At 40.3% G+C, this 18,019-nt stretch overlaps 3 protein-coding genes across 8 annotated transcripts; all 3 read right to left on the bottom strand.

Annotated features, from left to right (window-relative positions):
- Positions 1-216: 216 nt before the first annotated feature.
- On the bottom strand, positions 217-3,223 carry LOC115733744 (G-type lectin S-receptor-like serine/threonine-protein kinase SD2-5). Its single transcript, XM_030664375.2, has one exon. The coding sequence runs from the start codon at positions 2,883-2,885 to the stop codon at positions 399-401; it is 2,487 nt and encodes an 828-aa protein (XP_030520235.2). The 5' UTR covers positions 2,886-3,223; the 3' UTR covers positions 217-398.
- Positions 3,224-3,932: 709 nt separating this feature from the next.
- LOC115733965 (probable sugar phosphate/phosphate translocator At1g06470) lies at positions 3,933-13,215 on the bottom strand. 6 transcript variants are annotated; one of them, XM_048271067.1, is made up of 14 exons: positions 12,903-13,215; positions 12,302-12,357; positions 11,519-12,132; positions 11,244-11,413; positions 10,807-10,892; positions 10,606-10,655; positions 9,918-9,985; positions 9,599-9,699; positions 9,459-9,471; positions 8,123-8,307; positions 7,852-7,938; positions 6,878-6,972; positions 5,654-5,812; positions 3,933-4,525 (listed from the first exon to the last, which is right to left on the bottom strand). In XM_048271067.1, exons 3-13 carry the CDS (start codon positions 12,058-12,060, stop codon positions 5,695-5,697), a joined length of 1,515 nt encoding a protein of 504 aa, XP_048127024.1. In that variant the 5' UTR covers positions 12,061-12,132; positions 12,302-12,357; positions 12,903-13,215; the 3' UTR covers positions 3,933-4,525; positions 5,654-5,694. The 6 variants fall into 6 exon arrangements, with proteins under 6 accessions (XP_048127024.1, XP_048127023.1, XP_048127021.1 ...); XM_048271066.1 differs by lacking the exon at positions 12,302-12,357 and having other exon boundaries at positions 11,519-12,148; XM_048271064.1 differs by lacking the exon at positions 12,302-12,357.
- A 1,202-nt stretch (positions 13,216-14,417) lies between these two features.
- LOC115733996 (heat stress transcription factor A-4b-like) lies at positions 14,418-16,902 on the bottom strand. Its single transcript, XM_030664597.2, has 2 exons — positions 16,161-16,902; positions 14,418-15,634 (listed from the first exon to the last, which is right to left on the bottom strand). The coding sequence occupies exons 1-2, from the start codon at positions 16,374-16,376 to the stop codon at positions 14,531-14,533; spliced, it is 1,320 nt and encodes a 439-aa protein (XP_030520457.1). The 5' UTR covers positions 16,377-16,902; the 3' UTR covers positions 14,418-14,530.
- Positions 16,903-18,019: the final 1,117 nt, after the last annotated feature.

Here is an 18,019-nt window from a genome sequence, read left to right as displayed (position 1 = left end):
ACGTATAGCTGGGTGGGGGCCCGGTTTTTGCTCGAGAACAACGAACGAATGCAGATAAAGCCGAGAAAGAAAATGTTGTACTTGGATAATCCATATAAATGCTGCCTTTGACCATGGTTCGTCATCCTCTTTTACTTTGAGATTATCATGTCAGCTCCAATGTTTTTGCAAATGAAATTCATTTACCCCATTCTTAACATTATCTGACAGGAAGACTTGATGGCGAAAGTTTAATAATGCAATGACAAACAAGTTCTGCTCACCCGATGATTGTGACACTAGCTCGTTAAATTGTTTGACAATGTGTTCGCTGTGATCTGAGTGAACTGAGAAGCTCAGCACTATCAAATCGGTCTCTCCATCGAAGCCTCAGAGATTAAGTTGGAGACTAGTTTTCTTCACCTAGGACCTGATAATTGCAATGCTGATAGTTGAGTAACTTCCTCAACAATCTGCTTGCTGTCACTGGGAGGAACTGAGAAGCTATAACTTGAGCTATCTATACTAACTAAGCCCTCCAAGCATTTAACCACTGCAGACATGGAAGGCCTGTTGCTATAATCATCTTGCAAACACCATGCTGCGATTTTCATCATCTTGACAGCTTCTTGGACGTGCAGTTGCATGTCACCAATGGACTTATCAACCATGTCCAGTAGTTGTTCTCGTTCTGCTTTTCCCTTGAAAAGGGTCAACATATGCACTTCATCACTTGGCAAAGAGCGGTCCACATTTTTCCTCCCACATAAGACTTCCAACATCACAATGCCAAAACTGTACACATCTACCTTTTCCGTGATAATAGAGCTTAGCCATTCTGGAGCAAGGTAACCTGGTGTTCCTCGCATGGTAGTCATGACATGGCTTTGATCCTTGTCAATTAGCTTTGACATCCCAAAATCAGCGAGCTTTGCATTGAAATGTTCATCCAGCAGTATATTTTGGGGTTTGATGTCTAAATGAATTATTTTTTGATGGCATTCCTCATGGAGATAGGCTAGTCCTTTTGCGACGTCGAGGATAATCTTTCTCCTCACTTGCCAACAGATGTTGAACTCTAGATCTTTATGGAAGATCCACTTATCAAGAGAACCATTGCACATGTACTCGTATACTAAAAGCCTATGTGATTTTTCAGCACAAAATCCAAGTAGTCTTACCAGATTGACATGATGGATAGTGCCAATGGTTCCAGCCTCAACCAAGAATGACTTCTTTATTTGACCAAAACCATCAAGGCGCTTGACAGCAATCCTAATGCCGCTGGGTAAAGTTCCTAGAAACACCGAGCCAAATCCTCCTTCCCCTAGCTTGATGGTGAAATCTCCGGTCATGGCCTTCAAGTCCTCATAAGGGAATCGAGTTATCTGCAGCCTCGGTAAGTCTGGATCATCATCTTCGACATCATCTGCTTTTACCTTACATCGGACAAAAATGCAACATATGCTAACTAAACACATCAAGACGACTCCAACAGTAGTCCCTAGTATGATCATAGTCCGTCTCTTTCCCCTTGCCCTTCCCCTTCCTGAAGCATTGTCGACTTTAATCAATGCTAAGGCCTTAGGGGTAAGGCCCTTGTAAGTGTTATCCATCAACGAATATGAATCTGATAACAAATAGCAGTCTCCACCTAAGAAAGCTGTTTCATTGAGAAATAGTGCCATTGTGCATGAGCACCCTTTACTCAAACAAGCTTCCTTGCAAATCTCTACTGTTGTGTTTGAGATGTCGGCATGAAGAACATAAGAAAAAGCAAAGTAGTAGATATTATCAATTGCTGCAAAATCATGATTCGGAGAATCGCAAGAGATAGACATGCTGACATTGCAACCCTTAGCCGGTTGCCGCTCTTCAATTTGCTTGAAATGCCCTGTCTCACTTGGACAATCACATTGAGGGCCTATAGACGTATCTGAACAAATGCCATAATTCCCACACACCAGTGGATAACCACAATCGCTGATCCTACCCTCAAGAAGATCCTCCTTATTCCATCTATAGCTCCCATCATGAACGTAAAGCCTCAGATGCCCATCAGACTCCAGCATGATAAACTGAGCTAATGATGTGGCGGGAAGATCAAACTCACCGAAGCTTCCATTCATGTAAAGTGCCACAACCTGTCCGATGTTGCTTGTCATCTTGCTTACATCACTCGTTCTGTAGTAAGTTTGGGGAGAACTGGGTGTTGTTACAGATGCAACAAAGCCTATGCGATCCTCAACGGTGAACGTGTAGGTCAGTGCCCTCCCATCTGGCCCGGGTGACGTTAGTCTCATTCCAGGATGTAGCACCTGTCCAGGAAGTAAACAATCTGCAGGGTGATCGAAAGACTGCCAAATGATGGCATTGCTTCTATCATAGAGCACGACGTTTCCCGTTTCAGTCAAGTTTAACCCCACCGCTGACCTACGCTTTCCAGCGGTATCCGTGGACCAAATCTTGTTTCCATCGCCGCCCTGTAAGACTAAATCGCCCTCCTCAGTGAGTAGCAGCTGGGCGGTGTCCTTCATGGATTTACCATGGTTGGCCGACCACACGATCACTGGCCGGATGCTTTTCATGTCCTCAATCAATTGGAAAATGAACAGGCCAAAGTAGCAGTCACTTTCATAATAGCATGTGAAGCCATAAAAGAAACTTGGTCCTGAGTTTTGCCTGTAAAGCACGATCTTGATGCTTACCGGGAGGTCAGCTCCAGTTAGATTGTAGTCGTAAGGTCTACCAGCAGTCCACACAGCAGGAAGACTAACCGATGAAGGTCCATTCCAGGATTCGGCGATAGTTAGTAATGGAAGGAGGACCAGAAGGAGGACCGGAAGGAGGAGGAGACTCGGAGAAGGAGCACAGAAACAGGAAGAAATCATTCGACCAGAGACCATTTGGGGTTTTGTGCAAGTAATGCCTCTGGCGATATATTATCTGCGACGGAGCGATAGTCACGAATTCAGGAACGACAGGATGATTCCATTGAGCGCAACAGTTTTTCAATGTCTTCTCCTCCCTACTCCTTTTACATGGTTTAGAATTTCATCTTCGGGTCGTCGCCATGAATACAGAAATGTTGAAGTTTCCAGAGAGTGTGGGGCATCTTTGGACTCACCAAGTAGGCCAGAAGAAATAGAAAGATCACCTACCATTCGCTATCAATGTCAATACAGAGAGGGTACATTTTCCTGGGAAATTTTTCTGTCATTATCCAATAAAATAGCTGCATAAGACAAAGAATGCAACTTCGTAGGACATTCGTGCCGATTAACTTCTTGTCGGCTTCTTATGACGAATAATTGATTCCACAGAATTTAATACCAAGTGCTGCTTATGCACTAATTCTCAAGAACAATTGCAACCTCTGGCTTGCGCTGTTTCAGTATCGAAAGACATAATAATCGAATAACTTCTCTCTCTTTAGAGACATGGAGTTAGCAGAATTTCCCTCGTGTCTTTCACTTACGATTTTCAGTATGCCCAGTGCTTCAGTTGCTTAGATCGACACGGAAAATACAAATCGCTTTCATGGGTGCAAATAGTTATCAGGTGAAGAAGGGGATGCGCTCGCACTCCATAAGAACAGGTTCGTTGCAGTAATCATAACATTCCATTAACATCTCTGTGCGAATAATTTCCAGTCGCTGTCTATTGATTAAAGCTTCCAGTGTCAGTTTCAACCCTTGCACCTGCACTCGCTTAAATGAGCTTCTAGTGTTAGAAGAATGTGCGAGTGTAAAGAATAAATAGTTGGACTTCACGCCACCCAACAACATAGTTCAATTCCACTAACATCCAACTTACTTCTCGTCGCTTTCACGTTTCAAATGGCAACTACTAACCATAGGGTGAAATATCGCTCCTCCTTTTGGATTGACAACAACCGCTCTCCGTGTTGATATACATTAGCTTTGACCGTAAATAGAGTGAAAAATTGGAACGACGCAAAGCATCAAAGACAATTTGCTTCACATGCAGGAACGATTGTACATCATTTGATCAAGGAAAAAGAATGCGCTATTGAAAGAATGAAACTGCTTAAACAAAGAACCGACTTCCACTGTACAACCCATGGAAGTTGGTTCTCACATGTTACAGCAATAACAATCCCACAGTGGGACCAAATGAGAAGCAAGAGTTAAAATAAACGGAGAAAATTAAAATGCAGAATGCTTGGAATATTTCTAGTATACAATGGGCGTCTACGTTCTTAACATCTAGGGCAAAAAGGCTAATCCAGTTCGGAATCTAATTTCAAAAAACAAAGGTTTGCCACTTAGCAGTCTTGATGCGTAGAAGCAAAATCTGCCTTATGAGAAACCTCTGACAGATGCTCAAGTAAAGAGCATCAGCTTTTAATTGACTGCAGGCAATCAGCCGCAAGGATGCACGGCCTAGGTCTTACTGATATTCAAAAATGCATGTCTTGATATCAACAGACAGGGCCACCTTGAAGAATAAAATAACCATTGTGGAGAAACCAAACTCAACACCAGAAGTGATGAGACATTTTCCCAAGCTTCAAGAACCTGACCTGAATGAAAAAGGTACAGGTCAACAAGCGTTCCCAACCAAATTGAAGTATTTGGTGGCTCAGTGGTTGCTTGAAACAATAACCATGGCAAGTAAGGAAGGACACAATAATCAAGAGTAATTTGTTACGACAAACATGAAGCGTGTCTCTCTCTATCCAAGAAGCTGACCTGAATGAAAGGTACATGTCAATAAGCATTCCCAAGCAAATTGAAGTAGTTGGTGGCTCAGTGGTTGCTTGAAAACAATAAGCCATGCAAATAAGGAAGAAAGAAATAATCAAGAGTTATCTGTATGAAGCTTCTCTCCCTCCCTCCCTCCCTCCCTCCCTCTCCCTATCGATCTGACTAATATGTTGTATTTAAATTCAGCACAATTTAAAGTGAGTCTTAAAGTTCAAAATTGGAAAGCTATCATCATGACTAGTAGGATGACTGCCTTGCTTAATCATTATGTTAGCCTGATTCCCAAATAATTGAGCAAAAAGGGAGTTTAAGTTCAGGTGATCAAGGTACACCACTACTCGCCATTATTTCCACGCATGCTGACTCCAACTATTAGACTAATTGTAAGTCAGGTGTCGGGTCATAGCTCATTCCCCTCGAGGTATTCTAAAGATACTCATGGAGTCCTACAAAAGTGGCATCACCAAGAAATTAGTCATTGAGGACCCACTTGCATTGTTTTCCTGGCAAGCATTGACCCCTTTTGTCATGCTAAAAAAGGATTAACAAATAGTTCTACCGTTTCTATCGAGGGGAATTTCAATATTCATTCCTGAATGTAGCTAAGCTTTAATACAATGGTTAGGATTTTTCACTGTAACTTGAAGGTAAAAGGTTTAAGACACAGAGACTATTTGCAATGCAATGGTAAGGCTATATACTTTCACCTCAACAGACCTTCGGGTTCAATGAAGGACTTTCACAAACTTTGACAGACTTCTGGTCAGCATCGATACAGGTATGGAAGACTTACCATGAAAGATGCTTTCTGAAAAATATGTAATTGCTATGCATCATCATGCATTTGCAGGCAAGATTTGTAAGCATGACATTAAAGCACAGTTCCAAAGATTTATGAAGTGCAGCAGACGAGATATCAACAGCTATGGTGAAGATACACTTACTTGAGACGTATCAAGAGTATTGGATCATATTCCTGCAGTAATCAAGTTTCATCAGCTTGATCATCCATCTCCTCAAGAATAACATATTTTGCTGAAGCATTTGTTGCAGGTGATACTGAGTGATCATCTTCATGATGCCCTTTTTGTAGCTTTTGATATCTGCAGAATCGACGAACAAAGAAGATGATTAGTGTTTAACACCACACTGGAAACAAGGAACTATACAGGTGATTTAGCTGACACATCATAAAAAGACTAGGGACTAGAAATCATAACAGAGTCAATAGAGCAAAAACCTCATCAGGAGAATCCTTTCAAAGAATAAACTCAATTTACCATCATATTGAAGAAAGACAGGTAAGAGGCAAGGAAAAACCTAGTGATGAACTAGCACAGAAAGAGTTGTACCTGTGTAATTCTAGATTGCTTCTGCCAATGGACAATGTAGTCCACTAGTTTGACTAGACAAATTAAAAACTGAGAGAAAGGCGAGCCAGAACCCTGAAGAGAATTGAAATGATTTGTGCCTCTTTGACACTATTTTGGCCTTCAAGTGTATCTCAAAGTTATAATAAGCAAAGTACACATTTGCAGACTATGCAAGTTCTAATCATTTGCATCATTGCATGTTTGATACCAAACATGGTTCTCCTAGGTATTGTATGACATTATATTATGAGACTCCTTTAAGAAACGTTGCACGCCCTGTATGGTCAGGCCATAGTAGGTCTAGCGAAAAGGAATTATAGACCTATGAGCGTATTCAAATTTTTCGCAACAAGAAACCATAAGCTTATTCTGTTCCTCCACCTACTTTTGGCAGGTAAAAACTGAGCTCTCAGTGTAGAATATTCTGTTTAGGGTCTCATGGCAATTATCCAAAATAAGTTTGCAACTTTAGTATGTTATAAGTGTCTGTTAAACAGGCATTGGTGTTTCATCATTAATTGTTTTTTTTTTTTGGTTCACATGAATTTAGTATAGTAAAAGGTGCAGAAGAAAAATTCTGCACTGTTGAAGAAAATGAACATCAAAATTATTGAAGAGCAAGAAATGTATATCCTTATCATCTGTGTATATAAATTACGATTCACAGAGCATCCAAGCCAAATATTTGAAGTGACAGCAAAGAAGTGCCAAATATACCTACAAGATTTACTTATCATGCATGAAGACAAGAAAATTTTGAAAGAACACATACAACTGCATCTACCATGAACTTACTTGTACCAATTGAATAAACTGACGCCGACCATAATTGTCAAGAGACCAAGTCCCTTCAACCAGGTGAACTCGTCATGGAAATAGAACACCGCAACCTGAAAAATCATCATAGAGTACGAAATGAAATGACTCTCCAACTCCACATGACGAGGGTTTACTTAATAACTTAATAATAACATGCAACCGAAAATATTTAAAAATGCAAGCCAGTGCACTCAAAGGTAAATTCAATGCAAAGTACAACCCAACTACCCAAGGCACTTTTATTGTTATGAAAAGTTTCATTGCTAGCACTCCACATCTCATGACGATAATGTAAGCGCATGAGTGAAGATGAACCAAGATACAAATGAATGATTTCGAAAACATTTTCCTAAAAAGGATCGCTTGTATTGAATACAAAAATAAACAAAGAAAATATATTTTCATTGTCTATGAAAATATCGAGACAAAAATTGTTGTCAATAATGCAAACATTTCTTGTTGAATAATTATTTCAAGTGAAAAAAGCGATTATTTTTAGAACAATGTTTTCCAAATCATCCATTTTCTGCAAAACAAACGGAGTTAGTAGCATCATGCTACTGGACTCAAAAAGCCTAGCCACCAATTAACTAACAAGTTGGACATAAAAAAATTCCTTGTAGCTAATGTCATGGAAGGCCACTCCACACATAACTCCCAATCGATATTGGATAAGGTACTTCAAAGTGGTTGGTTCTTCCCACAGAGCTAACTGAACACCCAGTTAGTATTTTAGTATTGAATAAAACAGGAGAAGGTAACAAGATTTAGGGAAATTTTGTACATGCTTTATAATTAACGGTTGACATTTTATTGTAGAATGATTTAAATTCTCTCTGAATGACAATGAGCGTTTGAAGAAAACAGTGGAACCTTTACAGAACATTTTAGCACGTAGTTCTGACATGTCCATATAATCTAGCAAGAATGACCTAGAGAGAATTCCATACCAAAATGGTAACAGCTTCCTTGACAACACCAGCAATCGTAACCGTAACAGCACTTGTCACTGAGACCAAAATGTACTCAGTTAAAACCTGCAACAAAAAAACAAGTTTGAAGACACGTCAAACCTCTAAAACAGTAGCCACTAGCAAAAAAGCCTACACAGTAGTAGCAATAAGCAACTCAACTATGGTAATGGTGTATATGTACATACATAAAAATTACACCCCAGCTTGAAAATGATAACAAGGTCTACCATGTACCCAATGTACCTACCATGAAGAAGGCCAGTGTTCCACCCAGAAGCATTAGTAAGCAACTTCGTGTGAGATGACGTGAACTATTGAAATAATTATTCTTGTTAAATTCATCCCATGGATCCAACAAAAGGGAGAGAATAGCAGTTGCTAGTGCCATCACTGGAGCTATGTAGCTCATCAAGGTCAGTGGATCTTTTAAACCTGAAACAAAAGTCAAGAGGTGTGTTCATCATTATCTATAATTTGCAATCAATTCCGAAGACAAAAAAGTAGTATAACATTGATCAAATGGCAAGCTTGAGTAAATTCTTTTAGATAAGATGGCTCAAAAAGTAACTTTCACCCTTTCTTTATAAAAGCTGTACAGCAGATACTAGTATCTATGTAGCAGAACAAACTGCAATCTCCTATTTCATTGAACGAATGCCAAAAATCCACAAAACCGCAATCATAACAATAATTCAACAAGACGAGGCTTTCAAGAAATTTTTAACACTGTCCAAGGTATAACCCTCCGCATGAATATCTAATATTCATGTACAACTATTAACGCTATGTTCTGCATTTCACCTGTCATTGTGTATGACACATTGAGCTTTGGAAAAATTCCAAATAGAGGCCTACAGTGCTCGTACTTTCTCAAATAAGGACATGAAGTAGATTTTGTTTCAAATAAAGACCTAAAATGCCCTCATTTTCTCATATTAGGTCTGAAGTAGACCTTATTTTAAATAAATGCCTAAAGTGGCCATATTAGTCTCAAAGAAAGGCCTAACCTTCCTGTTGATTAAGGGTATTTTTGCCTTTTAGCTTTTTTATTTTCATCAATTTTCCCTTTTTTTCTTTCCTATTTCTTTATTTTTTTCCTTTTCTCTTCTTTTCGCTAGAGACTGCCCTCGCCGGCCACAGGCGAGGCCAGTCCTCAACTAGATCCGGTGAGGGTCGCGGCCCTCACCAATGGCCAACGAGAGCTTGCAGGCCCTCACCTAGTCGTCGGCAAGGGCTCGAAAAAGAAAAAAATGCCCTTGACCGGTTGGAGTAGTTAACCTACCGGCAAGGTCAGACCCTTATTTGAAACTATCATGGCTACTTCAGGCCTTTATTTGAAACTAACATGGCCACTTCAGGCCCTTATTTGAAACAAGGTCCACTTCATACCCTTATTTGAGAAAATGATAGCACTTTAGGCCCTTATTTAGAATTTTCCCTTGAAATTTTACGGAGTTGAATGGATCAGTATTTTTCATAAGGCAAAAGAAAACTTATGCACTCAACAAACAGATAACATAGCATAGGACTTGTAGGCCCTCGATGTTGTTCTACTACGGCGAGAGAAAGAAAGAAACACTTACCATAGGCCTCTTTCTTCAGATCAATAACGGCATCAGGATGCAATGGTTTTTTCATTTTTTTCAAAACAGAAATAAAGTCAGTCCAAGCAACTGCCATATCTTCACTAGAAGAGAGGAAAGAAGCACAATGTAAGTCATACCTGAAGCAATATTTGAGTCATGCACCAGCGAAATCCAGACATAACAGCAGCAAGCATAACAAAAATGAACCCCCAGAATTGAAACGCAGTCTCCTTTGCAACTGGGAAGCGGAAAATAAAATAAAAAAGTCAAGGAAACAAAGGTAACCCAGAGAAAATTACAGAAAAAATATTAAGGCCAAGACATCTCGACTCATAAATTTTAGTAACTTCCTGCAGTAACTCGAAAAGACTACTGCATCTGGCTTTTTACCTAAAACACTGGCAAGGCATAATCCATAAATAAAAAGAACAAACAAAATAAAAATCCATTACATACCTGTTAATAAGATTCCAATAGAGATGACACTGATTATGCCCATGAGTTTAATGCTGGGAGACTCCAACCTTTAAACATGACATTGAGATAGAATAGGGAGTGAGGGAGATTTTACTAGGAGATAGGTAAAAGACAAAGGAGAGGGATTTGGAATGTAATGAGCAAATGCACATATAATGAGTCTTTGCTATTCTACGCAAGGAAATTGATCCTTTTTTGTTTTAATATCGAGGAGCAGGATTAAATCAGCCATCACCGCATAATCTAGCTAACAGGGGATATCATGACTCTGTGAGGTTGTTGCCGTCCAAGACGACTTGGTCAAACACATAAAATTAGTTCCTAAGTATAGATGTTTCTATCCCACTCCCAACAGATATAAGAAGAGAGCCAGGACAAGAATATCATTACTTGGTATACCCGTACAACCATGAAAACTTTACTAGACTGAAACAAACATTTAATGATTACGAAAACAGAAAACAGATACCAAACGTCTATTCTGAAACAAGAAACTCCAATATAATTAGGGATCTTAAAGGAGGGTGGGAGAGACACAATTATGGGTCATATAAATCATAATGACTCTCTGAAGCAGGATGGTAATGCTAGTCCTACAACATCCTAGCAAAATTACAGGAAAGTTGCAGAAATTTGGATGTGGTAAAGGTTAAGAAGAGAAATTCACCTGAAAGCAAAAGCAAACAATAGAAGAAATATAGGAGCTGCTGATTTACACTGCAAAAGGAAAAGAGAGAAAGAAAGAGAGTTGAAGTGGGCTGAGTAGCATGAGATGATAAATAGAATACAAATGAGCCTATGAAACATAGAATCAAAGCAAACTAAGAAATGGGCAAGTATCTTTAACATGCAAAGTATAACAACCAACCATTGTTGCAAAAGTAACAGAGATGAAGACGAGGGATTCGTTGCTGAGGTTCACATCCATGGCCGTTGCAAGTGCAGTTGGTACAACTGTGAAAGGCAAATTCCATCTGTCGCATTAGTTGATCGAAAGTTAATCAACTAATTTTTCAAGAAAAACAGAAAGAAATGTAAATATCCAGTGATTGTGAACAAAACCAACCCTAGGAGAGCTAAAGAACCGAATTGGTTGAATTTATTTCATCAAAGATGCCCTGATGGATATATTTCTGAAGCCAAAACTGTAAACTTTTAAATTGGACATGCATCACGGTATCCATGCTAAGCACCACGTAACTTGGACACACATTTTGAAGATATCAAGTATCTAAAAGAGATTCCATAATAATGCAAAACCAGGGCCACCTTTATGGAAAAAAAAAATAATAGTCCACTACTGACCTCTGACAAAGTAGTCTGTCCATGACATTGTAACCTTAGTTTGATATTTATGAGACCAAAACCAAGTGATGCCCTTTGACAAAATGGCTTGCATAGTGAAGTGGACAGTATTCATCAACATGGGAGCCGGGAACTTTCCCATATCATCTCCTAGTAGAGTTTTGTTGTACCTACTCACATGATGGGGGAAATACAATGAACAAGTATCTCAACATACCGCTTAAACAAGGGAAACAAGTATTTCTCGAGATTGACTAGAAAATGGAGTAACTTACAGGGTCAAAAGAGTGCTGAAAGTGTACCATACAAGTATGAAAAACAATGTCTTCAGCACATTAGCAGCAGAGATAGAACTCTCGGAATTTGGTGCAGGTACCTCATGACCACTAATGGAACTGAGGCCATTTGCACCAACATATGAGAGATTTTTCTCACTAACGGCTCCATGTTCAATATTTAGGGAAGAATACTTCTCCGATTTACTTCCTTCTCCATGTATAGAGGAATTGACTACACTGCTTCCATTCATATGCACACTTTCCATCTGGAACTTACTATACTGATATCTACTGTGGCCTAGAAACCCAATTTCCCGTTCTTGCTGCTGGAGAAACGGCAATTCAAAATCAGGCTCTTCAGGCTCTTCGATTGATGCATCATAGTGTTCTTTATGGATATTCAAAAGAACTCCGCCGTCCTCATTGCACCATCGTGAGAAAGAAGGCTCTCGCCGTAGGCTTACGGCCTGGCTTGCACTTTGAGTGCAGCTTCTAATGTTGTGTTCAACCTCTTCTGCAACCAAATCATTGCCTACCATCTCCTTGCTTCACTAGACTTGAGCCATTAACACAACATGGCATTATCCATGTCAACTTCATTTGATTAACATCTAGCAAGACAGCAAACTATGGGGTTCCAGCAGCAAAACTACGAGATACACAGTCTCTCATTCAAAAAGTAGCCGATTTGGTCTGTAAGCTGACGAAACTTGGAAGAAATAAATGGTTCCTGCGAATTTCACCCTAACGAACAACAAATACTTAGATAAGAGTTCGAACTTTTCTGGTACTGCCAATTTCCATTGATCCAGAGAAGTTGATTTGAGCAGCCCTACCTGCTTCCAGAGAACATATGTAATACATATCAGAACAAGTTTGACCATTCAACGACCAAAAATACATTCAAGACAATTTTTTTCACCGTCATCAACAAGCCAGGTGTTGGAGGCAAAATTGAGCTCAGGACATTAAACCAAACAATAAACAGGGACATTTCAACCTCTACGGCGTATCTCTGGTAATTGCATCCTCATGTACGTTCACAATCATGCCAAGATATCAGTCTGGATGCGATTTAAATGAGAAAAATCAGATCAAATGTAGATTCTTCCCACGACATTCTCCACAAGCAACCAGTGAAACCCGACAGTTAGATGGATGCAAATCACAATCAACAGACAGCATCTCCGCACCCCCGTTGCCAATAAAAGATTCAAAAAACAGAGAATCACCACTCACGCAAGAAGATGCCGCGCGAATAAAATCTGAAAAAATAAACGAACTGACAAATGAAATCACACGCTTGAGAGCAGGAACGATCGATCGCCATGAACAAGCTCAAACTAAACAAAAACGATGCCATGTCAGAACCAACGCGGACCCCACCTGCTGGAGCTACCATCGTTGAATCGCGAGGATCGAAATGCGAGAGAAGAGGTGTGGAATCGACGCTGACCTGACGTGCTGTCGAAGCGAGACGGAGAGATCTGGGATTGAGACTGCGCCAATCCGATGGAGACTTTCTTCGGGCGCGAGCTAAGGCGGCGAAATTTCGAACGCGATGCGATGGCGTGTGGAATTCTTCGGTTTTGGTGTTTCCTTCTACGCGCCGAGGATTTTTGGTGTTTCGGTTTTGGTGTAATTGTCTGTTGCTGTTGCGCAATCGGCTTCGTTGGGCTAATCGTAGATCTGAAGCAACAAATCTTCTTTTTCATTTTTTCGCTTTTTTCTTTGTCGAAGTTCATGTCTAATTATATTTGATAAAAATCATGTCTAGTTATGCGACCCGGAAGCATCGACACTCTTCAAGGGTCTCCGTGTCGTGTCCGACACTTTGGCACTCCCCGACACTCTTCGATATGCGACCGACACGTGGTCGGTGCTCCCGACATTCCAGCAACATGCGAGTCCAGCATCCCGACACGCTATTTCGACATGCATGGATTAATTTTAAGCATTTTCAATAAATTAATTGTCAAAATATAAATTTGTCAAAATATATACATTTAAGTCATATACTCAATTACTCTAAAATTAATGTACTCGATTAGCAAAAAAAAAAAATTAATCGTGAATTCCTAACATAAGAAGAACAAATTTACTACTGATATTTTTACACGTATGTAAACAATTTTCATGTATATATATACACATTTAATATATAACGCGTTCTAACATGTCGGAATTCTCTACTTTTTTAGAAGTGACGTGTCAGAGTATCGTGTCGTGTTGTGTCGAGTGTCGCATATCGGTATTGGTGCTACTTAGATGGCGACAACATGTCAAGTCGTATATCATGCATTTCTTTTCCTATCTAGAAATGATTGTGCTTTCAAACTCTCTTTGTTTTGCAAATAATAATAATAATAACAACAACATCTCAAACAATTACAATTAAAGTCTCATTTCTCATCCACTTGTCGAACCTAATTGTTATAAATTGGAAAAATTGATCTAATTGCAATTTCTATTGTATTTGATTATCAAAATCTTTGCCTTCAATCGACCAGATAGGCAGACAGGCACCCATATTCAAAAAGCACATCCGACTCCCCCAGTTCACCGTGTTCCTACATATTGATTGAACAGCCGCGTAAACAACTCGTGTGCTGACAATCCTAGTAGCCGAACAGAACTGTATGTCATCCTTGTTGAACAAGGACTATGTTCAAGATTATTGTTGCGATCGAGCATCACTGGCAGTAAAGGCGGTCTGCAGATCGCAGAATCTTTGCGTTTCCTATCGAATCTCTCAACATGAAGATCTCTTTTTATGATCTCATGCCGTGTAAAACAAGCGATATGATTATTAATTTGCCTGGGTCAATACATCAGTTTATCCAAATGCAATTATTAACTAATACCTAGTAGCAGATACTGAATATCAATGGAAAGGAAGAAAAAGATCCTGTATGTATAGAACCACCAAGGAAAATGAATGACCCGACAGCCTATGCAGGTGAAAAATAGGTTGTAAAAACTAGAGCGTTCCTAAAGCATCAACGAATATCAACTTCTTCCTTCTGAAGCAAGGCTCTCCACATGCTTTGTGAAGTCATTCCCATAATGCGAGTTCCACCAGAACTTCCCATGATTAGCCGGCTTCACAGGACTCCTGCTTCCGTTATTGCCTTCTCTTCTTTCGGACTGCACTTCCTGAGACTCGGGTGGGCAAGGGGCTTCGGTGAGGAACTGCTCCCAGAACACGTCGTTAACGGCGGTCGGGGCGCCGGGCATTTTCTCGAGGATCTGTTCTTTCAAGTTATCCACGTCGTGGACGCAGGGTGGCTCCACGTTCACATCGATCACCGACGATTTGAGGCTGATGTCCATGTTGAGACACACTGATGACGTCTCCGGGCTTTCGAAATGATCAGTACCTAGAGCAAGATCCGGCGACGATGCAGCCTCTTTCGAAGATGGAGGTGACCCAGATGACCAAGGGTGGATATGCCTGTCAGAATCATCCGAAGATTCTTTCCTCCCAGTGATACCTGCCAGCGAAGGCAACGATAATGCACCGAAGTCGTGCTGTTCCACCCCAAAAGTACTATCAAGTCCTTGAAGGAGATTTTCCAGAAGGTGCAAAGACTGCTCCAGTTTCTCCACAGAGTCCGAATCTAAAAGAGAAAAGGGAACTCCAGTGGGATTTTCTTTCTGGAATTTCAAACTCTCTCGCTCGTCCATGTCATCCGAGTCATGTAAATGATCCAGTTCCAGCAACCTTCTCTTTTTGTTAGGGATATCCGGCTGCTGTGTAAGAAGAGAAGCAAATACCGGTTTTTGCATTAATCTAGCCAAAAAGGCCATCAAGTGTGTCTGTTTCTGTTCCACACTTTGAAATTGCTTACGTAGTAACTGCATTTGGAAATCGACATCCTGATTCTCTCCCTGATATCTTTGAAGCTCCGACTGAAGCAAACTCTTCTCGTGCTGCAGTTTCGCGATTTCCTCCTCATACACCTGTTTCTCCATATCAGTTAATCGAACACTCTGCCCCGAATGGCTATGGATTGGTTTGCGTCGGTAGATGTTGTTCAAAAGTTGTTTCTCCCCTCTTATGAATTCTTCATTGGCAAACTCCCACTGATCAGGATCTATCTTTCTAAAACCCTGTTCAAGGAAAAATCAAATTCAAACAATCAGCCGAGCAAACTAACATAAGTCAATAAATGAACCATCTTGCCAAATTGAGTGTTCCGGTATTAAGACAACCGACAAACGATAACAGAAATGATGAGAGTCCAGCAAACACCAAGACCAGAGAGCAAAGTGAAATAAAGACTAGCAATCTAGAGACCAGATCGAGCACACCTCATTCCCGTAGCCAAGAATCAATCGATCCAAAAGTCTGCAAATTCTGGAGGCAGATGGAGAGCCTCTAACCAGCAAATCATAGATTGATTCAGCATAAAACTGGAAGCCGAGAATCTCTAGGACACCAGGTGTTATCTTTTGACTTTTTGAGAGATTTTTTTGTAGGTCAACAAGAGATCTTTAGTTTTTGTTCACAGCCATAGAGAATTCAGCTAGCCACTCTAAGAAGACAAGCAGGAACATATGCAGACATCAAACTAAGTAAAGAACATTGCGGAACATAAAAGAACCAAGAACTCGGGGATTCGAAACCGAATCTTACATAAGTATTGAGCTGCCTCACGAAACTCGAGAAGTTGTTGTGCTTGAAGTATTTGGGGAGCAATTCCCTGGAGAATTCAGGAGGATTCCGCACCACGAAGCTGCATCCACCCTCACTCCAGGACACCAGGAAGTCTGTCTGACGATCATCAACCATCTCATAGGTCTTGACCAGAAAGGGAGCCGGAGCATTCGATTTTCCTTGCGAGCAGTCCATCGTTGACTGACTCTCTATTAACTTAACATCCAAAGCACAAACCCCAAGAGCTTAAAGCCAACGAATTTTCAAATCAAACGGCAGCGACTTCCGAAGATTGAACTCTGAATATGAGAAGTCAGCTGAGTTCTCAAAGTAAGTCAATATCGGAGATCAAGGATTTGAATTCAGAAGCGAAGGGAGCTAACTTCAAAAGCACCAGAAACAGGACAAGTTCTCCGATCAAATCGGATCGCCGAGATTGCTAGAAACTGAATTCGATCTCACAGAGTTTCGCCCTCAGAACCCTGATCACCAGCAGGAAACCAACCACCTCGGAGCCGAATTCAGATCGCAAACGATCAGGAGACAAATCGCGTCGAGGTGGGTAACAGCAACGAAATGGGCACGAACTACTTTCGCGTCCAAATTCCGACAAGATTGACTCGTCTAGACACAATCAAAATCCTCAACAAAGAACACGAATTGGACTCAATATCCTCGAAGCAGGCCAAGCTCAGCGGGCACTGGAAGAGAGAATCGATCGGTGAACTTGGAGAGAAACAGGGAGAGAGCAAAAGTTTGAAACTTGAAGCCTTTTTTTCTGGTGGGTCGGAGAGGGAGAGAGAGAGTCAGAGCAAGCAAAGGGGAAGGAGGTTTGACTTTTATGGCCCAAAGGCGCAAAGCATTCGTCGAGCATTGGATGACTGGTTTGAATATCGTTCTCTGCGTGGAATTTTTGCATCTTTGACCAGTCTTCTTCTTCGCCTGCGAATGAAGCCAGAGCATGTCGAGATATGACACTCATTAATTAATTTATTTTGTATTTTCTTCAATTGTCCTATTAAGGTGTGGCTGATGGGCCGTTGAGGTCGAGGGGGTGACGCGGTCGTGGAATTTCCGCACCGGCGACGGGATTGGAACTTGTCGTCGAGGTCCCCAAGTTAAGGCGGCTGGATAGCGACGGAGTTAGAAATTTAGTCAAATGGACGGAACAGAAAAAGGAAAAAAAAAAAGAAACTCATTCAATAAATTTCTTTCGAATTAGTATTACGAAAAATCTCAAATTAGTATCCATATAATAAATTTACCTCAAGTCTCAAATTGATACATTTATGATAAATTTAACATTCGTCTAATTTTCGTTAAATTTTACCGTCAAATTATCGAATTAAATAACACGTGATAGTTGACGGGTATACCATTTTAAAATTTCTACTCTATATTTATCATAGGTGTACTACTTTAAGGATTTGCATTGTAATAACTCAATAAAATGGAAATCAATAGAGTATAAATTTATCAAACCCGCATCAATTTGAGATTTTTTATGATTAGAAAATTAATTTAAATTAAATTTGTCACTTTGAGATTTTTGACATTAAAAAATTAATTTAAAATAATTTTATCACATATGCGTCAAATCCAGATTTTTCATGATTCCAACCCACTTCTTTTCCTACAAATACCTGTCATTCAACGTTTAGTGCTGTATCGCGTGATGTATTTTGTCAAAGCCTAAGAAGCTCCCAGTGGGGCAGGAAGGGCAGGACCACTAAAGCTTTTCAAACCTTAATTTGTTTACTCGGCTTTCTTTTACCTAAAAAAAAGGTGAGTTCGTCCTGTAATACTAAAGGGATGGCGTGTTGACTAGGCGATTCCAC

Source organism: Rhodamnia argentea, chromosome 10 (assembly GCF_020921035.1).
Source record: "Rhodamnia argentea isolate NSW1041297 chromosome 10, ASM2092103v1, whole genome shotgun sequence".
Lineage (NCBI taxonomy): Eukaryota > Viridiplantae > Streptophyta > Magnoliopsida > Myrtales > Myrtaceae > Rhodamnia > Rhodamnia argentea.
The sequence above is the reverse complement of the archived record's forward strand: the minus strand, read 5'-3'. Positions and strand labels throughout refer to the sequence as shown.